General features: G+C 40.6%; 1 protein-coding gene across 1 annotated transcript in view; it reads right to left on the reverse strand.

The window, feature by feature from the left end:
- Positions 1–3259: 3259 nt before the first annotated feature.
- slit1a (slit homolog 1a (Drosophila)) overlaps positions 3260–27952 on the reverse strand; it is a 67669-nt gene continuing 42976 nt past the window's right edge. Inside the window, exons 14-37 of the mRNA XM_016500323.1 lie at positions 27423–27586; positions 26007–26030; positions 25528–25672; positions 25360–25434; positions 25145–25288; positions 24906–25049; positions 18945–19111; positions 18704–18836; positions 17345–17413; positions 17183–17254; positions 17023–17094; positions 14696–14767; positions 12672–12835; positions 12230–12354; positions 12055–12152; positions 11600–11739; positions 10974–11067; positions 10730–10867; positions 5542–5770; positions 5166–5296; positions 4776–4930; positions 4027–4315; positions 3730–3941; positions 3260–3567 (exon numbers count right to left, since the gene is read on the reverse strand). Coding sequence (XP_016355809.1) covers positions 3329–3567; positions 3730–3941; positions 4027–4315; positions 4776–4930; positions 5166–5296; positions 5542–5770; positions 10730–10867; positions 10974–11067; positions 11600–11739; positions 12055–12152; positions 12230–12354; positions 12672–12835; positions 14696–14767; positions 17023–17094; positions 17183–17254; positions 17345–17413; positions 18704–18836; positions 18945–19111; positions 24906–25049; positions 25145–25288; positions 25360–25434; positions 25528–25672; positions 26007–26030; positions 27423–27586 — 3295 coding nt within the window. The 3' untranslated portion in view covers positions 3260–3328. The remainder of the gene's footprint in view (positions 3568–3729; positions 3942–4026; positions 4316–4775; positions 4931–5165; positions 5297–5541; positions 5771–10729; positions 10868–10973; positions 11068–11599; positions 11740–12054; positions 12153–12229; positions 12355–12671; positions 12836–14695; positions 14768–17022; positions 17095–17182; positions 17255–17344; positions 17414–18703; positions 18837–18944; positions 19112–24905; positions 25050–25144; positions 25289–25359; positions 25435–25527; positions 25673–26006; positions 26031–27422; positions 27587–27952) is intronic.

Raw genomic sequence — 27952 nt, forward strand, 5'->3', positions numbered from 1 at the left:
ATTAGCAGGAATATGTTTAAGTCCACTGGATTTTGCTAGTTGGAGATAACCATAAGAGATGAATATGTTGTTGTGATTTTATATAAATGTGACCCTGGACTTAAGTGTCAATTTTTCATTGATGTATGGTTTGTTAGGATAGGAGAATATTTGGCCGAGATACAACTATTTGAAAATCTGGAATCTGAGGGTGCAAAAAAAATCAAAATATTGAGAAAATTGCCTTTAAAGTTGTCCAAATGAAGTTCTTAGCAATGCATATTACTAATCAAAAATTAAGTTTTGATATATTTACGGTAGGAAATTTACAAAATATCTTCATAGAACATCATCTTTACTTAATATCCTAATGATTTTTGGCATAAAAGAACAATTTATAATTTTGACCCATACAATGTATTGTTGGCTATTGCTACAAATATACCCCAGAGACTTAAGACTGCTTTTGTGCTGCAGGGACACACATTTAATATATGAAACTATATTTTAACATTTTGTTTGACTTTTTTGGCTTTGAAGCCATTTGAAATGTAGTTTACTTAAACCACCGACAGGACCGAAGACCATACCTCATTTATATGGATTGAGTTGTGCAAGTAGGAAATATTATATAAAAGTGAGCTAATTTGGTTTGAGTTTTATGCATTTTGTCTTTTGTCAGTCGTTGATGCGTTTTCAAATGTTGGGGTATGTTTGGAGCGGAAGAGAGTGGTGTGGTAGTCTGGACAAGCTTCAAGAATCAGTGAAATGATTGGATCTGTGTGGATAAGATAAAGAAGAGCAGTGCAGTGACGGTCACCACTTAACTGTGTAATTTTATTCAGAAAATGCATGAAGAAGCCAATGTTAATATATGTATGCAACAGGAACTACATTTATTTATAGTGAATCATTAATGTTCAGTTTTGCTTCTCAAGTGGTTTTTTTTTTTTTTTGCCTCTCCAGTGCCAACCACATTTGTTTGGCTGGATCATGAATGTGCCAAGAACCAAATATTTTGCTGCTTAAAAATGTACGTGGTTTTGATAAAGCAAACATAGACACTTATATAATCACACATTTTAATGAATGAAAAAGGAGGAAGTTCAGTAAACATTTTGGTGGCGCTACTTACATTCGGAGTAACTGCAGTTAGTCAGTGTAACTATCGACGTAACATCAGAAGAATAAACAGCAAGAGCTCTTAAATGTTCTATATGCAACAGCGACGGTATCTTTCACAATAAATGTTCTTGAGTTCATGATGCGATGGTTGTGACTGGCGCAAGGTTAGCTCAGACCCATGAAATCTACAGGAAAAGTCTGTAACCTTTTCCAATGATTCGTCAGCACTGAAGCGATGACATTGACATTAACTTCCGTTCCCAGAACCTCAGTGTACAATAAGAGCAATAAGTATCCACAAAAGTGTAACAAAACAGGTTGACATTTTGGAGAAACCAACCATGTGGTACAATGTATGTATGGAGGGTTAAAGTACTGCTAGTTGTTCTCAAATAGTAAGCAAGTAGTTTATTTTCATCTGCGCTTAATCACAGAAACTGCTAGTAGCGGTTGGGGCTGTTGACTTGCTATGTAATATGAGGACTGAATGGTGACTACCCTTATTAAATGCTTTATCTCAATTACCTTTTTTTCCTCGGCTTTATTCACAACTCAAAATCAGCGTACTCTTAAATGAAATTTCAGCTTTCTGGAAAAGTTTTAAAATAAATAATTACAAAGTCAATCACAAAGATATTTTAAATGTATTCACATGGAAGACAACATTTACAATATAAAAAAAAAAACCTTCCAAAACAATCAAAACTGGCTCCTATTACAATAAGGCTAATAATTATCTATGCTTTTGGCCAGTTTCAAACCACTGTAGCCTGTATAAGCAAAGTGAATTAAATGACCGAATAAAACACCAAAAGTCACTAAAATCCCGAAAACACAAATTTATCCTTTAACATATAAAAATACTATACCAAAATGAAATACAAATATATATTAGAATCTGTTAAGCATTCTGTATAAAGTGAAGGTCCTAGGGAGTTAGGAAAAGGAAATCAAAGCGAAAACAAACACCCACCCAAATTAAAAAAAATAAGCCAAACTGCACTTATTTGTGTTTTAATCCTAGGACGATGTTCGTGGAAATTTGCAAACCTTCATGAACGCAGTAGCTTGTGGAATACTGTAGCAATCAAAAAGAGAACATGGTGGATTCTGGGAAATTGTTAAGTGTTACGTCAGCGGGAGATGGGAGAATTGTGACTTCTAAGAGGTGTGTACAGTGTTGTGGTCATAACCCATAGTCATATTGTACCCCTCAAACAGTTTCAACACTGGCCAATATAAAAACTGCAGTGGCGTTGCATATTTAGCAGTTTCGATAAGCGATGTTCTATTTTCTGCTCAGCAGTACTAATATTAACCACAATCCAGACATCACATGACAACGAGCATGCATCTTAGAAAACGGTGTGATGAGATCTAGCTAGCGCTTGACTTCAGCTCTCCCTTACATTCTGTAGAGTTCTCTGTTTGAGGTAATGGAGTGACAAACACTGTATGTAATAGATCGAATGGATCCTTTTTCTTGACTTTCCTTTTCTTCTTGATCTATCAAAAGTGGAAATATTGTAAAGAAGCTCCCCTCCAACAACATAACTCCAGGAGTGTCGCAGAGCTCTTCACACGTTCACATGGAAGGCTGTTGGGTATTTTTGGCCCCCGTCTAGTTTATTAAGGATGCCATATTTGCACTGGAATTGGGGCAGGGACACATGGAAGAGTCCCGTGTGTCACCCATAACACAAAATGATTGGAAATATCTGGTAAGACAGCATGTCGTTCCGTGCATATCTGGTTTCACACGTTTTATTTTACCAGCATGTCTCCGAGGATGTATTCTTCCACACAGATATATCATACATGTAGTTTTTTTCAGGCATGGTGGAAATGTGAATGTTCCTTTCATCACCATTACAGAGTCTTATGTGCTCAAATACACGTCCTGCACTGCAGAGTCAAAAAGACCATAATTTTCTTCTAATAGGTGACTACTGTCCTGCTTTTGGGCTGAAACAAGCTAGGGGCCACCTCGCTCGCCTTTCCTCTCAGCAGAGTTGCTGTTAATTTACCATTCTGAGACCTCACGAAAGGACAAAACGGGGTTGAAATTTCAGGCTGTGGTGGAAATATAAAAGGGTGGGGGGTTAGAGTGGTGGTATGTCTCTGTATACCCAATGAAAGATATCTATTTCTGTTGACTTTTTGTGATGGCTCTTTCTGCGGTTCTGTCAGACTGTGATGAGGCGGTGATGCTAGTGGTTGTGTTCTACATGCACCCCACACAGCCACACTTGATGGTCTTTTCGACCTCCTCGCTGAAGGATGTGCCATCGCTGCACTCGAAAGTGTATTTCCTGCGCTTCATCCTTTGACTGGCGCAGCAGGAGCCGGTGTCGCAGGAACCGCTGCACTCCACCCAAGACACCATGCGTGTGGTCTGACAGATGGTGTAACCACGCTGGACCTGGTAGAAGTCCCGCACTGGCTCCCCGTGGCACTCAGACTCTAAAACAACATGAAAGTCAAATTGACAATGGACAGTTACTCATCCAATAGCATAAAAAAAAATGTAATAATAGTAAAGGAGCTATCCATGCTTTATCTCATCAGAAACAGAATGTTTGACAATGACCATATGCCTGAAGGGTTGTGCTTATGTTTTCTTACCCTTGTCACATAACTCTCCACTGTAGCCCATCTCGCAATGACAGTAGGCATCTCCTGTGTCAGATAACTGACAGTGGCCATGTTTGCATTGAAGCTTTCTGCATGGATTGAAGAGCTCTTCCTGCTGGTTGCACAGGGCACCATGAAAACCCTCCTGGCACTCACAGCGGTACGACTGCGTGTCCATTGGAATACATCTCCCGTGGACACACCTGTGCAAAGCGAATGAATGAATTAAGGCATGACATGTTGTGCCTCGGTCCAGTCTGCATATTTCACCTCAAGAATTTGACTGACTTGCTGCCCAGGCAGGGGTTCGCCGAAGGCTGGTCACAGTGTTGCCCACTCCATCCGGGCTGGCAGTGGCATACAGGGCCCGTGGTGGTGTTGGGTTGGCAAATACCATGGAGGCAGTATATCTTTCGGCAGGGCTCACATCCGGGCACCACACCAGGTTTCATCTGGGTTTTGGTAAAGTCTTGCAGCTCATTATTGATGTAAAGGTTCTGAATACAGCCATGAAAACTGGAGCTGTTTTGGATCTGCCAGACACGGGGAGGTGTGGGGTGGACACTGACCGGCATGCCTGATTCAGTGAGAACATTTTGTAAAGGCAGAGTTGTGAAGAGACCAGTGGGACACATGTAGGAAAACACTGATGCCACATAAATTCAGTTACCATTAATGGTTTATGTCAGCGCTCTACAAATACTGCTCCTCGAGGTCAACTGTCATATACAGAGTTTTATCTGCAACTCTGATCAAACACACCTGAACAAGTAAATAAAGGTCTTCAGGATTACTGGAAAATTACGGGTAGGTGGATTTAATAAGGGTTGGAGCTAAACTCTAGGACAGTGGCCCCTCCAGGACTGGATTTGAAAAAGCTTGGTATACTGGTTTGGTGATTCTAGCAAAGTTCAAAAGCAATAGAGCGGAGAGCATGTGTTGTGTCTAGGTAGGTTCATGGGTGCACAGTGGTGATTGACAGTATTGTACAAATATGGTAGCTGTGATGGAGGCAGATGTCCTTGGTGCACTCCTACCTCCCACATATAGTGGAGCTTCTCCCCTCAAGGGCTGCACTTTACCAAAGCTGTCCATGGTTGTTGGGATACCACCATCTATTGAAAGGTTCACCATCTGGTCAAAGGTCACCAGTTCTACAGTGTGGAACTGACCATCATTGATGGTCTCGGTACTGTGTGTAAAACAAGCATGGAAGATATCTGATGTGAAATTTAAATTGCATTGAAGCTTTATAAATGTTTCATTTGTAGTCAGCTGCTGAGTGGAAAATACAAAATGACTTGATCTTTTGAAAATGAAATGTAGTGATCAGTGATCTTCATAATTAATAATATCCCTGCATGCCAACATTTAATTTGAATTAAAACATTTTTTTTATAAAAATACAGCTCAAAACTCCAGATCACCTGTAGATTGCATGACTTGGTTGGCTGCCAGGGTCATAGCTGACTTTAACATGACCTTCATGAAGCTCCACAGCAATGTGGTCGTTGTCCCCATTGTACAGAAGAATGCCATTGTCTTCTGCTGTGGAGACCTGAGAACAGAACCAAAATAGATCATCTTTCATCAGTAGATGAACAGAACCAACCTGACCGCAGTGACAGCGTAGTTTGCCAATGCCAAGAAATGGACCTCATTGCTACACTGGTTACCTGTTATAAAGTGCTTCTACTAGTTTTTTACTAGTTCTGTATGCTGCAAGCCATGTGAAAGATGTTATACAATAACACTGGCAAATTTCATCCAGTGTTTGTTTAAAGTTTGAGTTTTGTTGAATACCTGTAGCGTGATGTTAGCCTGAGGCCAGTTCTGCAGGTCACTCAGTAGCAGGTAGGAGTCTCGGTCCACAAAGTTGACACTGACCAACTTTTCACAGCGTGGTCCACCAAACCCTTCCAGGCACTGACACAGTGCATGGCCCCCCCGCTCCACACAGGGGGCATTGTTTTGACAGTCAGCCAGGTCGCAGAGGGAGCGCGGAGTAGATAGGACTTCACAAAGCTGTCCACTGCACACAAAATTTTTCAGGTCAGTTTTGATCATCTCAAATCTAATTGTGATTTTCTCTGTCATGCATGTTCTTTTGCTGGAGTGAGCATTTGTAAGAGATGCTGCATGAAAAGAGGCACACACTGCAATTGTCTGGGTCTTTACACTCGAAGGTCTGAATCACTGACTATGTTTACATGGACATCAGTAATCTAATTATTTACCAAGGCAATCTTATGCCTTCTCGTCCTCTTCGTTCTGCTGATTCTCTTCTTCTCTATCAGCCCCACTTCAGATTAAAAACTATGGGACAGAGAGCTTTCTCTCGTGCCGCTCCGAGATTATGGAATGAGCTTCCTTTAAACATCCGAAGTGCTCCTACACTAAGTACTTTTAAGAAACTGTTGAAAACCCACTTTTTAAAAATTGTCTATTATGATTAAGTTGTATTTACATGTGACATTGTTGTAACGCGCTTTGGGTTGAGAAAAGCGCATTATAAATAAAATGTATTATTATTATTATTATTATTACCTTATTCTAAATAAGCCAATATTATGATTATGGTGTTTACATGAGTTGCTTTTAGAATATTCCTTTCATGTTCCCGTTTTACATGTTATAGTACATAGTTCGATTATGGCACACGTCATTACGTCCCCACGCCACAACATCCGACGTTCCCTGCGGAATTTCACGTATAAACATATAGTTCGTCTACGTGATGATGCCATGTACAGTTTTGGGTGTTTCATTTTTAATTTTAGTGCAGTTAATTATTTGTACGTGCATACAGACGATGGCAGTGTTGAAGCTCTTTATTTGCCGTCAAACGGTTGAGCACTGCCGTGTGTGTATCCTGTCGCAAAATGCGGCGAAAAGTCCTACACGATGGTAAAAATGTGATTAAGGTGTTTACATGTCTATACTGCACTTCAGTAATGCAACTAAACTAGGAATATTCTAAATGTCTTAATTCGATTAGCGTTTACTTCGATTATGACTTTAGCTGGATTAAGGTAATCAAAAATCTGTTTACATGGTAGATTCTTAATCAGAGTATTGTCTTAATCGTATTAAAATCGGAGTATTGTTGTCCATGTAAACATACTGACTGTTGAATATAATGGCAGGCACACAATCAAACAATTACGGACTTTAAGCAACAGCTTCGAATGGAACGGAAGTAAGCTGTTACACTGCCGTAGCCGAGAACGTAAAAATCACTAAGCAACCGTAAACAAGACGGCACAACACGGCATTCAGTCGTTTGCTGAAGTATTATAAAGCATTACGAGGAGGATGTTTAGGCAATACTTACATTGTTCACTTCACATCATCTCTAGTCTCAGTGCTACCTGAGGTGTTGTTACTAACAGCAGACATATCTTTGTACAAATTGAAAAATCGTTAAAAGTAGCTTAATTTTAAAACATATCAACACAGATTAAATAAAAGACTAATTGTAGAACCACATACTGATGCAATTACAGTGTTATATACCATATAACGTAACATTTACTTACCTAATCTGTCACATTGTAATGACTACGGTAAACCAGCTGTTCTCCCGTAGTAGACGGTTACAGTAGAACATCAAGAAGCAGCTGTTAAAGTTACGCATACACAATACAACGTCAATGTGGCTGTTGCTTAAAGTCCCTAGTATCTTAAAGATGACAACAGAAAAAAAAACCACTGGAACCCCACAAGTTGTTATAGGGAGAAGTTGTGGACAGCTAAGACATTCGAAGCAGGCACAAAAAGACCCACAGTGCCATCACCTAATAATCTAACATAATAGTCATTTGCACTGCAAACAGCAAGTACATACTCAAATACTGTAAAACAAACAAGGACCAAAAATGGGTCATTTCAGCTGCTTGGACCCGCAATCTTGTTCTTTTGGTCACTATCAAAAGCTCATGACCATAGATGAGAGTTGGAGCATAGGCTGATTCGTAAATTGAAAGCATTGCCCACATGCTCAACTTACTCTTCATCACTACAGCCCAGTATAATGACCGCATTACTCCTGCCACTGCCCTGATCCACCCAGCAGTCTCATGCGGAGGCAACTCATTTCCTACCTAAAGAGGACAATACGCCTCTTTCTGACTGAGAACCATGGCCCCAGGTTTGGAAGCACAGACCCTTATCCCACCATCCAAGTGTGCACTCAAGGTCACAATTAATAAATGCCCAGCTCCCCACCTGGAAACTCTCTGCTCTTCTGCTGTGCCTTGGGATCCCATCCATAAATATCACAAACAGAACAGGTGACATTTACTTTGGGTTCAGAAGTTCCTCAAAGTGTTCCTTCCACCTTCAGACTCAGACTGATATCTCCTTAACAATAGCCTGGACCAGACAATGCCTCCCCTGCCTAAGCCGTCTGATGGTTTGCCACAACCTCTTTGAGGCTGACCAAAAGTACTTCGCAATGGTTTCTCTGAGCTTTTTTGCCTCTGCAACTACTGTGGCCAGTCATCCGAATCAACCCACAAGGTTAACCATTCCTGAAAGACCTCCATCTTCAGGTTGACAGCCTTCATCACCACCTGCGTCTACCAATGTGTCCACTCAGACTCCATGTCTTCAGCCTCCTTGGGAAAAAAGGAATAGCACTTCTGAAGGTGGGAATTAAACATCATCTGGACAAGAGCCTTCACCAAACATTCCCAGTTCACCCTGACAGTCTGTTTAGGTTTCTTGGTTTTGTCTGGCAGCTACATCGCTATTTAACCAAACTCATTATCCGGTCATGATCAGTTGACAGCTCTGCTCCTCTCTTTACCTGTGTCCAAAACAAGTCAGATGATACAATATTACATTCCTATAAACAATCTTATGTTTGAATGAACACGGTGTTTGTTATGGCCAAGTCACGAAGAGCACAGAAATCCAATAACATATCACTGCTCGGGTTTAGATCAGGCAGGCCATCCCTCCTAATCACTTCCCTCCGGGTTTCGCATCGTCACAAACATGTTCTTTGAAGTCGCCTAGCAGTACAATGGAGTTTCTAGAGTGGTAGCTGAAGTGATGTGTTGGTTTATTTTAAACTCTGCAAACTCTGTCTGGCAATATTTATTTGGCCAATAAATTGAAGTTATACCAGAAAGGCTCAGGAATGAACATGATATAAACTAACATTTATTCTAAATTGACTTGAAATGCTTTCAAGGTAATTCATCAGTTTCCCCAGTCTTGGGCTTCATTACTAGTAATTACGTGGTGGTAAGAATTCTCACAATTTTTGTATTGTGTACATCTGAAAGCCCTGATAAAGTGATGGTGTTGCCTTCGGCCAGTGTTTCTCAATCCTGGAACTGGAGGGATCCCTTATGCTGATTATTTGACACACCTGATTCTACGGATTAGCTCATTGGTAGAGTGATCCATGACCTGAATTTGGTGTCAAATAAGGGAAACATCTAAAACAGTCTCAACCCTTGTCCTGGAATAGCTCCAACTCTGCACATTTTTTATGTCTATTTGTACAGTGCCTGAAAGGACATACATTTCATTGCATGATTCTAACTTCAGTAACTAAATGACTTCTTGAGGTGTATGCGTATTAGGCTGTACACTATAAGAGACATGAATGAAACAATTAATTTGATAATCACAATTATTTATGACTTGTCAGTCAAAATGCCATAATCGTAACAGGTCTATTTTGTAGTGACTACTCTGGACATTGCAGTTTGAAAGGCATAGGCCAGAATTCTATTTCTTAAACATTAAAACTATTTAAATATATTTGGAGTCCTTTGGATTTAACTGGATTTCTGCATGAATTGGTCATAAAATTTTATCTGAACTTTAAGTCACAACAACTTGTTTCTTGTTGAGTGTTTTCCATATCATAGACACATCAACATAGTTTTTAAGTCCTTAGACTGTTGTGACTTAGTTGAAGAATAAATCAAATCAAATCAAATGTTATAACCAAACTGCATGTAATGAATATTTCCCACTGATAGTATTTGGATGAATGAAAGCAACTGGTTTTAAATTCCAGTTAAGATTACCTCAGGTATCTAGATGAATTGTGAGAAATTGCCACCTAGGATCACGACAATCACAGACTGCAAAGTTAGTTCCCAAATGATCTTCATCTGTGTATTTCAAGTTTAATAATGGTGAGCACAAAAAGAGTAAGAGAAAGTTGAACTTTTGCTCAAACACTCAACTGAGACAACTTTTATCCAACATGACTTATGAATGGGTAATACCACAGCAAAAGCCATTCATCCTACGGAGATGTAGGAGTAACATGAAAAGTGCACTCCACGTCAACACATCCTCAACTTCTCCACTTACTGAGTCCGATCAAATCCCTCCAGAATTAAAAGTCTGCTGCAGTGTTGTCTGTATCTCGTAGGAGTTGAACGACTTCTGATTTTTTGAAGTCGACTTTTATGTGATGAAATTATCAGTTATTTTGTCTTTGGGTCGTTATAATTCTCACAGATTTCTGCTCGTTCTAAATCAGATACAGATAAAGTAGCACAGTAAAGATTACATTCATATGAATGCACTAGTCGACGTCAAGCTTAAAACGTCATGGCAGAGCATTGAAGTCGACTAGTCGATTAGTCGGTGCAACCCCTAGTATCTTGTGGGTTTGACCACAGACAGTGATGAGAGGTGGCAGGGCAATCTCTCCCTGAATGCTACACTCCACAGTATCTCCGCAGGGATAACGAGTGCTTTCTACCTCTGTCACAAGAAACTCCAAGGTGCATGATGAGGCAGTGTGTGATTAAGGTACACTGCTAAAAAAAATTGTCACTGGTTGGCAAAATGTATTTAGTTAATAGAAAATAATAATAATAAAAAAAAACAGTTGCAAACAAATCGTCTGACATTAGTTTCAGTCTATCAAAAGATGAAGTGAAATTCTGGATCACTGATGAACTGGGGTTCACTCCACAGATGTTAAAATGTCAAATTGGTGTATAGAACTGACCTGTAGCCCTTGGGGCAAACGCAGAAGTATCCATTAACCTCGTCCACACACTGTGCCCCATTCTGACACCTGTGCTCCTTACAGTCATCATAGTTCACACTGCAGTCGTCACCCACATAACCAGGTGCGCATATACACCTAAATCAAACACATGCAACCATTACAGAGCTCTTTGAAAACAATTGAGCATTTGGTTAATAAAAAGGCTGTTACTCGGCTACTAGGTCAAAGGAGATGTGGTTACTTTGGGCTAGTGACTGTGATGAAGCAGGTGGACTGGTGCTTGCAGGGACTGCGAGTAGAAGCACACATGTCCTCCATATCCTCACACATCTCCCCTACACACACGCACAAACAGTGCAATCCGTAAGTCTGGTGTAATAACTATGTGCTTACAAGAGTTTGAGAGAAAAGAAAAATTGGCAGCACTTTATTTTACAGTCCTGTTCCACATGTACATATTACTATGTACTTATTATAGTGATTATAGTGAATAACTAGATACTAACCCTGAACCTAACTTTAACCCGTATAGTTACCTTACCAGTACTTACCAGTTACCAGTACTTTCTTAGGTAAGTACATTGTAATTACACACATATTGTAAAATAAAGTGCAACCGAAAATTCTTTGTCTTGTAATTCTTTATTTTGATAGTCCACTTTAGAAATTCTACTAACTATAAGTAACTTTGCAACTACATGTCAGCTTATTCTAACCCTAACCATAACAGTTAACGTGTACTGTAGTTGCAAATGTACTTGTAGTTAGTAGAATTTCTAAAGTGGACTATCGAAATAAAGTGCAGTTTTGATTAAAAAAAAACAAATAACATTAATGTATGTGTTCAGGAAGTAGTAACACATGTACCTGTGTAAAAAGGGTCACATAAACACGTGTAATTGTTGATCCCATCTATGCAGGTTGCTCCGTTCTGACAGTCGTTGTCTTTACACTCGTCTATGTCAATGTCACATGTGGGACCTTCAAAGCCTGCAGCACATGAACAGCTGAGAAAACACAAATGCATCATTTGAAATGGGGATCAAGCTTTCTAAGCATTGAGAATTAATTTCATGAAGACTTCTAGGTCAAATTTCACCCCAAAAGCAAAACAGAGAATATAAGAAATAACTGTTTTTGCAGCTTATTTTAGAAGAATACGTTTTTCCCCCCTCTGATATTGTTTTCAGAACAATCGACACAGACACATTGGTTTTTAAAATGAAAATAGATTGAATTTGGCACAACAAATAAGCATTTAATGTATGCTTTCAACCACTTCACACATTAATAAATGATAAGGAAAAGATGTTGAGACTCACCTAAAGTCTTCATCCTCTTCTCCGGACATGTGGCATGCTCCTCCGTTCTTACAGGGCTCACTGACACAAGCGTTGAGCGCCGTCTCACAGTTCTTGCCCTGTGTGTGAAAGGAAATGTGTAAACGTTTCATGTCCGTCTATCAGGATTCACATTGCTCATGTTTTGTGTGCTCACCTTAAAACCCTCTGAACAGCGACACCTGTAGCCGTCCGTCTGATCGGCCTCGCAGCTGCCGTGGTTCAGACAGGGCTTAGACATGCACGGGTTACACTTCGCTAGTATAGCAGTGTCCACTTCACCTGCACACACAGAAACACGACCCTTACTGCACATGAGCCTGACAGACGCACAATAAAATCCCTCAAAAATCATCCATAGTACAACGGGAATCTGAGTGTGCCTTTCTCAGAGCAAAGACTTGTAGAACAGATTTGACGAGGTATGAAGGACAAATCTTAGGTAACACAAGATTATTTAACCACCATGTCAGTCATTGCATGGTTATTAATACCTGATGAGACGCAGGGCAGACAATTATGTATTTGTGGTCTACAAAACCAATGCATTTCATGGACTTTTCTTTAACCTTAGTCGTCATTCCACTCATGCATCTTACCTTGACATTCGAACCTCTTGGCAGGGGTGGTGAGCAGTAATTTCCCCTCCATGCCGTGCGGTCCAACACAGCGTGCGATGCCAGGCTCCTTGTAGCCAGTTTTCACCCAGTCAGAGAGCCAGCGCAGGCGGCAGTCACAGTGCAAAGGGTTTGCACCAATCGCTCTGAGAGCAATCACACACGATCCAGCGTTAAACAAATACAGATTTTTTTAGACAGCCAAAATGAGATGCACTGAACAAGCCCTGTCTGTATACAATGGACAGTACACAGCATAAATGATTACATAGATATACTTCTATTTCTTAACGATCACTATTACTACTATGGAAAGAAGAAAAAATGTAAATTCATTAAACACATATTTAATAAAAACTGAAAAATGTCACTCCTATCTGTACAAGTAAATTAGCCAATTTGGCTTAAATGCAGGGCTGCAAAAATGATTACAACGTTGAATAAAGTTTAAGAAATTGTAATATTTTAGTACATAGTATGTGCTCCATTACTTTAAAACTGCTCTTCTTGGCACTGAGTGTACACGTTTACAACAAATGATCACATCTATCCTGTTAGGACCAACTCCTTAACTGCCCTGGTCTTTAATGGAGAGTGTTGCTCAATCTGTCTCTATGAAATCCTCCAGAGGTGCTCGAGAGAATTAAAGTGGGGTAAAAGGCCCAGCAACGCAGGGAATGAGGAGAGGAAAATGTGTGATTTCAGGACACTATTGATAAAGCACACCTTCAGCACTCATACATCCGTGCATTTCACTGCTGCAGGTTGTGTATTACTGTGTTTGATGAAACAGTAACTTTTCTCATATAGAAGCTTTTGCCCGCTCGGAGACACTTGCTTGGCATTTTCCTGCTCTTTCCTTAGCAAAAATCACTCATCACGAAATGAAAGCTTAAAGTGAAGGCCTGATTATTTCAGGAACATTGTAACAAGTCCGTTGTTTTTTAATGTAGTTGTTTTCTATGTTTACACTTAAACAATTATTTGGTAATGCTCCATTGTCATCTTTTGTGCAATTAAATAAGTCTCCTGACAGTTCTCTCCCAAGTGGTTGCATTGTTTTCTGAGAATGATTTAATGAGCTATGTAACACTTTCAACTGTCAATAAATTACTCCTATTTAAATGTTTTGGTTCAAAATACTCACAGTCATCAAAAATTGCCTTTAACTTGCACCATTTTTTTTTTTTTACTAATTTTTGCAATGCAACATTTGATCACGTTGATAGGAAAATCTTATTTTCTTAGTATTTATTGATCAGCCAGTCTTGATACAACATTATATCTTCAAGGAACCCTAATGTCTTCTATGAAAAGGGAAATGGAGAAGTTTCAGAGAGACTGTCTTCATTTACTCTGTGTCCTGTTTTACATCATCATTGCTGCTAGATGGCGCTGTAGACGTCCTAAACACTGAGCTGTTGCAATGGCCAAACAAAGCGTGTTTGAATTCTATTCAACTCCCCTAAAATAAAGACAACTAGCACAAGAGGCTGCGCATTACAGTGATTCTACCAGAAATAAAGGGATCGTTCACCCAAAAAGGAACATTCTGTCATCATTTACTCTTCCTCATGTCGTTCCAAACCCACAAGACATTTGTGAAGTTTGGATTTGTAAAATAAAATGTCCATGGCAAAATCCCAGCAACCCACACTCACATTTGGCTTAATGCTTTTATAAAATGTGCCAATTAGCAATATGATCAAATGCAGCAATATTCAATATATAATCACATTTAGTACTATTAATCATTATTCTGCCGCATAAAATCGCTCATGGCATATTAGACTAATTGCAGGCTGTTAACAATCTCTCTTATCAATCAGAAATCACCTATTGCCAGAACAGAATTCATGTTATGCACCTCACACGTGTGTGTGTACTTCAGCTTCAGTGACTTCATCCGACACGATTTTGGAGCGGTTTTATAACAGGCAGCATTTGGCCACACAGACTTGTTAGCTTCATATTTCGACGTGCATTTGTTTGGACTCTTTACTCACAGATGTGATAGCGATGCAGCGTCGTTGAAGATCCCATCAGGCAGCTCTGAGATGTCATTACCATGCAGAGACCTTAGAACAACACAAGAGACACAACCATCTGAGGCGTTAGTGACATGAAGTTTCTCTGGACACACTGATGATATATGATGCATGTTGTTCATATCTTCTCAAATGTAGCAGAGAGTGTGGGTTTTGATCTTGATAAAGGCGTCGGTAGGGGGTTGCACTCAAAAAAATATTTAGGCCTAAATTTAGAGTTTAATGTGTTTTGAGTTGCATATATCCATTTGGACACAGTTTTAACATGAACTAATAAACTTTATGTGATGCATATTTGTTTGTCAAACATTAATGAAACAGGTCAGATTTATGGATTTTAAAACCAGGCATTGTTTATTATTAACTATTTGCATCTATTTGGTTTTATTTAAATAATAAATAAATCAATGCATTTATTCGAATTGCATATAATCATCATAAATCTGTAAATTGTAACAACAACACTGCAAAAAATGATTTTCTTACTTAGTATTTTTGTCTTGTTTTCCAGTACAAACATCTAAACATTCTTAAATCAAGATACATTTACTTTAGAAGCAAAGTGGCTTAAGATAGTAAGTCTTGTTTTCTGAAAACATTATTTAAATTGTTAAGTTTTTGCTTGGGCCAATGGGGCAAGAAAAACGATCTTGTTTTCCCTTTGAGTTAAGATATTTTTCTTTTTTCAAAATGTCAATCTTTTTTTTTTCTTCTTCAGAAAACAAGACTTGTAATTTTGCTTCTCAAGTAAATGTATCCTGATTTGAGAGTGTTTAGATATTTGTTCTAGAAAACGAGACAAAAATACTGAGGAAGCAAATACATTTTTTTGCAGTGAATTACATTTAGTGAAAAAGTTTGAACATGGTTAAAATATGAAACAAGCAATTCCCAATTATTATAATTATCTTATTAAAATTAATAAAAATATATGAGATTGAAACAGATTTATTGATGACACATATATAAACCTGGTTATTACTTGTTTAAAACACATTCAGTTTCTTACAGAAGTACTCTTCAGTACTATTACAGAACTCTGACCTGTTTCATTTATCATGCATCACATTAAGTTTATTAGTTAATGTTAAATCTGTAATCCAAATGGATCAAAATATGTCATTCAAATACATTAATCTTAAAATTAGGCTTATGACACTATTGTCTTCTTTAGTGCTGCTTTATAGCTGAATTTAATTTGTTTAAATAATGATGAACTTTGCTGAATCGACATCGTTATTGAATTAAACTGAATTAACACTGAACTAAACTGAGCTGAATAATGACACCATTATGTAGTGTAAAGCATTGCATAAAGCTCTATACAAATAAACATGACTTGACTTGATACACATGCATGAGCACAGCTGTGTTTTCTGCAGGTCTTGCTGGACACCTGCACTCAGCCGGAGCTCAGGTTTATCTGTTTCCATGCTGCCGGTTCTGAGGAATTCAGGGATGCTGGTGTTGGGTTACTCAATGCACAAATGACAGGCAGGATAACCATAGAGAGACTGTTCCCTGCTTCATGATTAGCTGACAACACAGCTGTAGAGCAACAGGAGTCTTAACACAAGTATCTGTCATCTTAAGAGAAGCAGCAACAAAATCAAAGCCAGTCATAATGTATCTGAATAATGTATTTTGTACCGCAATCTCTGCTTATTGTCTCATCACATGTTGTTTGTTGCGGTCATTACTAGTCAAGTAAAAATGTAGATTAGCATGAAAAAGATGTGATTTTTTTTACTTGTTTCTTGCCTGGTTAGGACAGTTAAAGGCCTTTCCACTGTCAGACCTGAAGTCAGTGATTTCCAGTGCAGAGGCAGCTGTGCATGCGGATGATCATTTTCATATCCGAATTGAGCTTTGGATGCATTGAAATATTTGAAAATTTTAAAACCCATATGCGACTGCTGGCTGGATGTGATGTTTCTAATCAAAACTAAGAGCATGAGGTGAGAATTACCCGTGTTCTTTTCTCTAAAATGTTATTTTTAAACTTGATTTTATAATTTTAACAGAATTATTTACATTGATTAGCCCTAGAAAACATTCTATGCTTTTCCTTCAAAGTAATTGGTGGCCATTTGTTTTTGTTTGAATACATTCATTCATTCATTCATAATTGATTCATACACTATGGTGAATAAGCTGAAGGTAACAGCTGCTTTATGACCAGTTTGAAAGCTTCAAGGGGTGAAAAGCCACAATCCTACTGGAATGTTGGAGACAATGGAAAGGCAGCTTTAGTGCTTGATGTTAGTTAGTAAAGAGCTACGTACAGCAAGCGGAGAGACTGAAGACCTCCAAAGGCCAGAGTCGGGATACAGCGAAGAGCGTTATAGCTCAGGATCCTGCAGGACAAAATCAGACAAATCCTGCAGTGAGATTTCAGTGTCTCAGCTGAGTTTCAGCATGCCATTAATGTTGTTGAGGACGTACAGGGTCGTCAGTTGACTCATGTTGGCAAACGAAGAGTTGGTCAACGAGCTGATTTTGTTGTTACTCAGGTCTCTGAAACAAAAGATCACAACATGCCCATCAAACCAAGATGACAACCTGTCCAAGAATGCATGTCTGTGAAACACTAAGAGCGAGGCATACACTAGCTGCAGGTTTTTGAAGTTGGACAGCTCCTTCGGCACCACACTGAACTGGTTTCCATCCAGGTACCTGCAGACACAAACTCACTGTTAAAGCCATTCAGAGGACAGATTTGCATATTTATCTGCTTCTGACAGTCTTATGGCTTTAGAGGTCTTGTATGGACCACTTTTATGATGCTTCTTTCTTTGTGTCTGTATGTGTTGTGTGTGTGTGTGTGTGTGTGTGTGTGTGGCGCTGTAGCTCAGAGACAAAGTGTGTGAAAGTCTGAACTCACTGTTAAAGCCATTCAGAGAACAGATTTGCATATTTATCTGCTTCTGACAGTCTTATGGCTTTAGAGGTCTTGTATGGACAACTTTTATGATGCTTCTTTCTTTGTGTCTGTATGTGTTGTGTGTGTGTGTGTGTGTGTGTGTGTGTGGCGCTGTAGCTCAGAGACAAAGTGTGTGAAAGTCTGCTGGGCGTTCGGCAGGACTGACGCGGCCTCTCAGCACCTGGCCGTGGTGTTTTGGTAGGAGTAGACAGCTTTAATGACTGGCTGAGAGCACAGCACACCTGGCCAGAGTCAGTGAGAGCTCTGGCTAAATGAGAGGTTTTCACACTCAGAGGAACGACAGGCATCTGCTGACGGACTGTGTGTGTCACTCCCACTGAAAACCACACTCATTACACTCCTGCTTCACATACACACACACACCACAGCTCTGACCAATACTGACATTATATACAGCTCTCTTACAGATAACAAGAAAGGTTTCACATTTATGGTTTTATCTTTGTGTGTGTGTGTGTGCTTTTAATCAGATGAAGTCCAAAACCAGATCAAGATAAGTCTAAGCACAGATTTATCATCTGTATTTCAGAGATTCGTGAACTGCTGTATGGTATCCTGAAACACTGCGTGCAAACCATGCGTGATGTGATATGAGATCTGTTAACCTTAAAAAGAATCTTTAAAGAATGATTAAAGAGTTATGAAAGAATCTTAAATGAAAGGGTTTTTAGAACCAGCAACAACACAAACATATTTAGACCTAAATTTAAGATACATGCATTTGAATGGCATAACCAAATTCTATATGCAATTCAAATACATCTTAAATTTAGGCATCAATATTTTTTGAGTGAATCTCAACAAGTAACATTTTCTCAGTTGCTGGGTTTCTATCTCTGTGAATTGCTCTGGGTATCTCCGCCCACTGTGAAACCTCATTGGTCCTCATCTTGTTCCACATTAACATGACATGCTCTGATTGGCTGTGATGTTATACCTTTTTTGAGGGAAAAAGTATTTGATGCTGGAAACTTCAGGATACAAAGACAGAAGGTGTAATCGTGTTCAGAGTTTTGACTCACAGCTCAGTGACGTTGCGCGGGATTCCTTTGGGTAAGACGTGCAGGTGTTTGTTGCTACAGCGGACCATGGTCTCCAGACAAGTGCACTCGGTGGGACACTGGACGGGCGGCGTGCAGCTCGCTTCTTCTTGATCTGCCCACATCAGAGAGACAGAGGCAGTGAATCAACATACTGTGATACAATCAAAAACATAACAATGCAGTGTGTCAAATCAATATTTATAAAGAGAAGAGCGTGTACCCTCTTGGCAGCGGAAGTCTGGTAACGCTACATCCTGCAGGGGAATCTCTTTGAGGAACGCCGGCCGCTGACAGCGCGGGTTTCCCGTGACGATCTTACGCTTCCTCAGCCAGCTGCTCAGCCATGCCAGATGGCAGTTACAATTGAATGGGTTGGCCAGCAGGTTTCTGCCACACACACACACAAAAATATATTAATTAGCCTCGTCTGCAGCACCAAACTTGTCCTAAACAACAAGCTACTCTTTCCACGGAGGATTATTTTGTAATGCATTATGCCTAACACTGGATCTCTAGTGTATGGTGCAGCATAATGACTGGTATCCACCCTTCACCTACATCCCATCATCCTTTGTGTGAATTATGGGAGTAAATTTCATCATGTTGTCGATAATCAGGAATGAGATAATTTATAGGCTTGCATTAATGCCTGTTCACACCAAAGATGATAACTTTAGGTTACTAATGTAACCCCGGTTCTCTGATAACATGAAGTGAGGTATCTCACTATGGGAACACCCCAGGCATGACCGATTGCGGAAGCACCAATGACTCCACGTCTGCCAATCACAGCAGACCAATCGCTGCAGCGATCAGGTAGTCCCGCCTCCCTGCAGCTACATGCCGTTTCGTCATTCTCAGCATATCTCTTCTGCGTGCAGACCAGGCAAGGAGGGTAATACTGTGAGATACCTCACTTCGTGTTATTAGAGAACTGGGGTTACGTTAGTAACCTAAAGTTCTCTTTCTAACATTAGTTCGGTATCTCACTATGGGATATACACAACTCCGAATTGCTGATATGCTGACGAAGCAGACTGAAGATGAATATGATCTGAATTAAACCTCTTCGACCCAACTAAAATGCTTAAAGCAGACCAGTATAGACTGAAAATTTCGATACTATAATAAACTGGATTACCCAAGTGCTTAATCTACAATTTGTCCACTCGCCTTCAAGACCGAATGGGCAAGTGAAGGTTCTGTCAAGTCTAGTCTATAGAACCTCACAAAAGTGTGCTACACAAAAGACCAGCTAGCAACAGCACACATTTCCTGGATAGAAATGCCCTTAAATAGTGCCCAAGATGTAGCTATACCTCTGGTAGAGTGAGCTTGTAAGTCCTTTGGGGGCTCTATATTTGTGCTATTGTAATATCACAAGATCGCCTCTACAACCCAGTGCAAGAGGCATTGACGGGAGACAGGCTTTCCCTTAAAAGTGTTGGCCCACAAAACAAAAAGCTGATTGCTTTTGCGAAGTGCCCTGGTTTTTTGTACATACTTTAGTAGAGTCTGCACCGGACATAAACAGTGTAGTTTATGTCCTCCTCTGGACGTGAAAAAGGTGGCGGATGGAAAGCCATCAGATCCACAGATTGACCTGAACCAGCATGATCGCATACGTGATCAAATACGTGAGACCAGCGGTTTTGATACTGGGTGTATCGGCAGACGAGAGGATGCTGGCCTATAGTACCTGAGTCAAGTCCTATATGGCATGCCAAGATCACGACCAAATAAACCTTAACCGTGGAAAAGGCTGTACCCTTATCCAGGTGGTCTTGCAAGAAACAGAACACATCCGAAATTGAACATAAATAAGGGACGTTTCTTTCTGCGCACCATGCTTCGAACACTCCCCATATAAGACTGTATAAAGAGCACATAGACGCGGCTTTCTGAATTTCCTCAATGACCTTTAGAGGTAAACCAGCTGAATTTAAATTCAACCTCAGTTTCTGAGGGGATGGGTGGAATATTTCGGCCCATACTTCAGAGAGAAGATCCCTGTGTGCTGGTAGTGACAATGGTTGGTCGTAGAGCAGCTGTGCAATTTCCGCTTCCCAGTCTTACTGTTATGTGTACAGTAGCACGTCTGCCCATTCATGGGCTAGAGCATCCACACCAAATGGTACATCGTCGCCCGCTAGAGAAAACAGGGGACATTGCGTGTTTTCATGCAATGTGAAGAGATCTACGGCAGCTCGACCGAATCTCAGCCATATCATCAGAACCACTTGGGGGTGAAGTCTCCACTCCCCATATAGCGGGTTCCCTCTGGACAGTAAATCCGCTCCCCTGTTCATTATCCTCAAAACATGCGTCACATGCAATGACAGGAGGTTTGTGTTGCCCCACATTATCAGCTTGTTTGCTAATATGTGAAGCTTGCGAGAGTGTACACCTCCCTGCCGACTTATATAGGCTATCACCGTAGTATTGTCTGTTCTGACCAATACATGATGATTCTTGAGGAATTGCACAAAATGTCTCAGAGCTAAAAACAGCCCCCCAGCCCATGAGAGATGCGTCCGTCGTCACCACTTTTCTCAATACAACTGGACCCACAGGGCATCCTGTCCTGAGAAATGATGGCACTCTCCAGTGACGAAGAGCGCTCATGCATTCTGGTGAGAAGCGCACTCTGTGGCTGAGACAGCTCCTGGAGCGGATGACTTGTGATGCTGCCCAGTTCTGGAATTCCCTCATTCGCAATAGACCCAGATGGACTACTGCTAGTGTTGAGGCCATCAGACCCAGTAACCAGAGGCACAATCTGAGACAGACTGTTTTCCCTTGTTGAAAAAGGGAGATGCAGTGGTAAAAAGCCTTGATGCGCTCCTCTGATAGCTGAAAGCTCAAAACACCACTGAATTCAACCTATGACCCAGGTAGATTATCTCCTGTGAAGGAATCAGACAGCTTTGCCTGGTTTATCTTGAAACCTAATCTCTCCAGATGAGACACCAGTGTATTCGTATCGAGCTCTGCTTGGTGCGGAGATGGTGAGCAAATGAGCAGATTGTCTAGATATGATGAGACTCTGACTCCCGTATTCAGAACCCATTTGCTGAATACCCTCAGAGCTAGACAAAGGTTGAAAGGAATTTTCACATACTCATATGCTGTGTTCTGATATGCAAATCTCAGATACTTCCTGTGTGCAGTAAAGATATCTATGTGAAAATATGCATCCTGGAGATCTACCTGACGAATATTTTGACACAATGTTTTGAGTGAAAGCATTTTGAACTTGTACTTTCTGAGGTGTTTGTTGAAGACTTGCAAAGCCAGAATGGGACGGAGACCTCCCCCTCTTTTCGGAATCACAAAATAACGGGAGTAAAAGCCCTGCTGCCTTTTCCTATTGGAATTATTCTTATAACGCCTTTTCTCAGTAAAGAGGATATTGACATTACAACTCCATTGAACACAGGAGGTTTTACAGTGAACTGGAGTCTGTAACCTCTGTCTATAGTGGCTAAAACCTAGGTATGAACTACACATGCGCGCCAGTTCATTACTTGAGCAGCGAGAGGGCCTTTCCTGTCTTCGCTCACTAGTGGTGTTCTGTAGTGGCGAAGGGGGGGGGGGGGGGGAGTTATATTCATATATGTTTGGTTTGCTTTTTTGTGATTCTTTTCTTTTTTAATCCCACTCTGCACCCTTAGCCCTTTGCCTTGATGTGACAGAGAATTTTTATTTGTGTTGGGATGCTTGTGAACTTTTGGTCTTCCTCCCTCAGAACAAATCCCATTGGTAGAGGGGGAGACAATGTGTTGGGGGGCACCTGGGAACATGGGCCACACTCCTGCACACATTTGACACTGAACAGTCTGCAAGAACAATTTCTGTATTTAAATTCCTTCTTTTTTTCCCCGCGGGAGGGAGATGTGTACCTTTCTGAAGGGATGAGACAGAGAAACACCTGAGTGCTGTCTCCAATCCCTTCCTGAAGCTGAACTGATGTCTCAGGTAGACAGTCTCTTCTTTCTACCCTGGGGTTTAGCTGAACCATTCGAACGATTTCGCTGCTGCGGCTGCGTAAGACGGTTTTGGTTTCAAAATCGATAGACAACTTAGCCGTGGCCCTCAGACAGACCTCCAGAAGATCTGTGTCCACCTCTACAGGGGAGGATGAGCTCTCATCCTGTGCACTTGGCAAACGGACTGATTTGTGGGGAGAATGGCATCTTCATCGTCGTCATCCTCTTCTTTGAGGATGGTCAGCACCTCATAATCGTCATCTTCCTCTCCACTAAAAGATTTTCAAACAGCGGGGGAAGGACAGGTGACACACTATCCATCATATATCCCCACGAATTTGAGGCCTGTGGACACTCCATGGGTTCCTCTATTGGTTGAGCAGAGAGGCATGGGTCCGATTATCCAGCAGCTACCACTCTGAGTCTCCTTTCTCGGGTTTTAGTCGAGAAAATTGTGCAATGAGGGCAGCCATTGGGGTTGGATAATGCTTTCTGAGCATCTTTAGCGCCCACGCAGGAGATGCAGAGACTGTGAGAATCCTTGGCAGCACTATTCACGCTCCACGGGTGCAAGGATGTGGAGGACGGCCTTTCCCTACGTGGCTTTCTGGCTCTTTCGAGGTGGCCATGAAGGAGCCTGCGCTCTCTTCATACAATAAGTCCACCACAACGTGAAAACTAGTACGGAGCTGTGCTAAGAGTAGTGAGGTCTCTTTTTCCCTCTTTTTGGTGTGTGATAAGCGCCACCAAAACTTGGGGAAAAAAAGTAAACTATTGAGAAACTTAGAGCTGAAAAACTTAACACGTTAGTTATCCAATTCCAAGTGCAGTCACTCAAAGAACGTAAGGAAATATTGCATTTGGGACGTTACCTAAATAATAAAGCTTCATGAAAATTGTGTAAAAGCCAGATACAGAGTGTTTATCGCATCTTGACCTTATTATTTTATAATTGCTCGTTTCAGAAACGTAGTGCATTTTGTAAAATGCAGCATGCTTTTTGAGAAAAAAAAAACATTCCTGTAGCTCAAAAAGTAAAGCATGGTGCTAGCACTGTCAAGTTCATGGGTTCGATTCCCAGGGAATGCAGGGAATGTGGCCAAAATGACACATTATGACTTGTTGCCAGAAAGTCTAATTTTGTCTATTTTGACTCATTGCATTGGCAGATTTCTAGGGTTGGATTCTGATGGTTTCAGCCCTGGTACTGTGGGTCCAAGATGGGAAAATATGAAGTTCATCAGTAAAGGCCCTCTCACAATGAGTGCGAAACGATAAAGTGAAGTGAATCACCAGCAAACGGTGCTTTCACACTAAGCATGAAACAACTAAATGCCTTCAGCTAATTCCCATCTGCACGATAGATGGTGCTGACAGAGGATGCATTTTACGCCTGCACACTAGGTAGTGCAACTCACTACTCCGCTGATCGTCCCATCGTCTTTGACCACTGAGAAGAAGAATCACTTAAATGTTTGGCACATAGCACACGCAAACTGTTAAGAAGCCAGGCGCTATGCATCCTCAAACGAAAGCAAGAGCATGTGTTGTCATTCTATTTGCCTTGTTAGGAAAAGTAACAAAGTAGTATGCTGTGGTTAAAGAATAAAATGTAAAATTTTTCTGAATGGTGTTTCTAATATAGTTGCATTATATAATACTTTTCTTCGATTTTTACACTGGTTTTCAAAACAGCTTTCTGTGCTATAGTGCCACCAATCTCGCCCTTGTGTGCAATGTGATCTAAAGCTCAAATCTAATTGGATGGCTCTTTCATCGCAGGGCAATGGGGGAAAAATTTGACACACCGGTCGGAAAAAAATCTCGCTTTGTCGTGCCGCGATTGATCGCGCCCGGTGTGAATGGCTCCATAGGGATCTATTGTTTTGATTCAAGAACGTCATCGCTCTGTACATTTGCATCGCTTAATCGCACTCAGTGTGAAAGGCTGACAAAGCTTTCGAAAGTCAAATGATATCAATAAATGAGTGAATAAATGTGGAAAATACACAGTTAAATCAACTGAAAAAAATGCTGAAGAAACTGTCAGGCTCCAATGGCACGGCTTCCCAGCAATGAGCCGGCTCAAGTTAATGATTACAGGAAACATCTGTCTCTACCACCACATGCTAAACTCCTTCTCAGGATTTCTGCCAATGTGTGTTGAGATAGAGCAGCGGTTTGGCTCGTACAGGGTTGAGAGGCTTTGCAGCGTGTTGAAGGCTCCGGGTGTGATGGTGGTCAGCGTGTTGTCGTAGAGCGACAGCAGACGGACGTTGTGCAATCCCGTGAAACTGTTGTTGTGAATGCAGCTGATGCGATTGTTGCGCAGCATTCTAGAAGAGAAAGATGTGAAGATGAATGCACAGAAAGAAAACCATATATTATGGACGAAATCTGATTGGGTTTTGGTGGGAAAAACTGGGCTCACAGCATGCGCAGGCCATCCAGTCCTCTGAACATCCCGCTGTGCGCTGAATCCAGCTGGTTTGCCGTCAGGTGCAGCTCATTGACTGAAGACGCCCCCTCAAATGCCCCGTCCTCGATCTCTGAGATCTTATTGTTGCTCAGGTTTCTGCAGATCAAACGGCAACATCAGTGAAGTATCACAACCAGAGTGTCAGACGTGAAAGCGGCGACACTTACATTTTCTTCAGGTGAGAAAGCGTCTTGAAAACCCCTGTGGCCTCTATCATCGTGATCTCATTATTGTTGAGACGCCTTGAGAAAACAGAATGAGATTTAATAAAATAACAGACTTCTGGCATTCATTGTTTGCAGACATATAGCGCGATGTGTTTGTTACAGTCTTACAGTTCAGTGGTGGATGCTGGGATGTGTTCAGGGATGTGGTCCAGCCGTAGATTGGAGCAGTCCACTACATTCGACTCGCAGCGGCATTTGGCTGGACAGACTGGGTCATTATTACAGTCATAGCTCAGCCTGGCGTCCTCCATCCCTGCAGCACACACACAACACTGTCGTATTCCAGGCGTTTGAGCAGAGACTCGCAGTGAGACACGATCAGGGAAATGTCAGAAGAACTTAAGAGAGGAAGTGTCTACATGCACCAAAGCTCAAGGCTGTTATCTAACAAGTGTTCAATAATTAAAGTGCACGCGCGTGTTTGTCATTGCAACCACCACCAAATCCCCACAGTTGGCATGATCTTATAATTAGGCACCATAATGATTTTTTACTTTGTTGTACTGAAATTAAAGTAGCTGCTCAAACATAGACTATTAAGAAAACTACGGCTTTGTATCATGTTAATGAACGCGACACACACTCACCTGGGATGACATACTGCTCTTTGGCTGCGACAGAGACACAAGAAGACAATAATCACCAAAACTGATCATACACCATGAGAATACAAATACATAAGGCCACAGATGGGCTTTGGAAAATGGACTATATCAGTGATGGAAGCCAACAGAGATATAGTATAGTAGAGTATTACTGTATAGGCTCCTTTTGTGTAGTGTGTATACAGTAGTACAGTGCTGTGGTGTTCAGCATGAAAAATGGAGATTTGACATTTTTCAGGCTTGTATTTTGGTATGTGTATCAATCCATTTCACCAGCTGTTGTGTAGAGGCTTTCTTGGACAAAACACATGTGTGAGAATCAGCTCTGCAAACAGTATTTTCCTGAGGTTCTCAGTATCAAGCATTTAATTCACATACTATACGTAACACAGAACATAATGCCGTTTAAGATTCCTGTATATGATTGTGATCCATTTTCCAGAACAAAACGTTTTTAAGCCTTCATTAAACAGAGTTGGAAACTATTTATCATGTCTAAAAAAAACACTGTAAGCACAAAACACACAGTATATAGTGCTGTTCAGAAGTGTGTATTTTTTAATGTTTTTGAAAGAAGTCTGTTCTGTTCACCAATGCTGCTTTTATTTGATAAAAAATACAGTAATATTGTAAAATATTATTACAATTTTATTTGCTGCTCAAGAAACATTCTCTGTAAGAAATTGATCAAAAGGACAGTAAAAACACATTTATAATGTTATAAAGATTTCTATTTCAGAAAAATTCTGTTCTTTGAACTTTCCATTCAACAACGAATCTTGAAAAATAAAATGCATCATGGTTTCCACAAAACTATTTGGCAGCACAACTGTTTTCAACATTGATAATAATCAGAAATGTTTCTTGAGCAGCAAATCAGCATATTAGAATGATTTCTGAAGATCATGTGACACTGAAGACTGGAGTAATGATGCTGAAAATACAGCTGCGCATCACAGAAATAAATTATATTTTAACAGATATTCGCATAGAGAACTGTTTTAAATTGTAATAATATTTCACATTTTTACTGTATTTTTTGTCAAATAAATGAAGCCTTGGTGAGCAGAATAAACTTCTTACAAAAATATTAATTATTCCAAACTTTTGACTGCTAGTGTATATTTAGCAGACGCTATAATGTGATAGTATTCGTTTTACCTGCAGACTGACTGTAATTTATCGTGTGGAAACTACTCATTCAGTCACGCTCATATTGTTTTTGATGAATCACACAGTGTGTAATGGATAGTCAGTATGACTGTGTGTATGATAAACATCATTTAGTTTTGACTAGTGTTTAAAGTTTGAGGCTTACGCAGTGCTGTTGGTGGTTTTGTTTCTGTACGGTTTGTGGTTTTGAGGATTGTGTTGTAGGCTGAATTGCCAGTGTTTTACCGGAGCAGCGGAACTTCTTGCTCTTGATCTGGCCGATGCGTTTGTTGGCGAGCCGGCGAGGGCTGGTGCAGCGGGCGCCACTGGTCTCGATGGGGTTGGAGCGCAGGTAATCGGCCAACCACTTGAGATTACAGTCACAGATGAAGGGATTCTGAGCCAAATGACTGCAGAGAGAGAAACACATTCACCTTATCAACACCCATGTGCAGTCACATGCTCTGCTGTGCATGCTGTGCTTTTACAGCAAGATTTATACAATTCTTCATATACAACATCACTTCAGTAATGGATGAACTGCTAACATTTACAATTTCAGTTTGCCGTCTGTTGGTGAAGAAACATGTTAAACATGATCATGAATCCACTGGGAATTTTGCTAATTTTGCATATCTCCTGTGTGGAGCTGCATTTTACATGAGTGAAGCTGGACATTTTATAAATATATTCAGAGGATATAGTGTGCGTGTCTTTGTGTGTGTGTGTGTGAGTGTGTGTGTGTGTGTGTGTGTGTGTGAGTGTGTGTGTGTGTG

Source organism: Sinocyclocheilus anshuiensis, unplaced genomic scaffold (assembly GCF_001515605.1).
Source record: "Sinocyclocheilus anshuiensis isolate Anshui unplaced genomic scaffold, SAMN03320099.WGS_v1.1 scaffold166, whole genome shotgun sequence".
NCBI lineage: Eukaryota > Metazoa > Chordata > Actinopteri > Cypriniformes > Cyprinidae > Sinocyclocheilus > Sinocyclocheilus anshuiensis.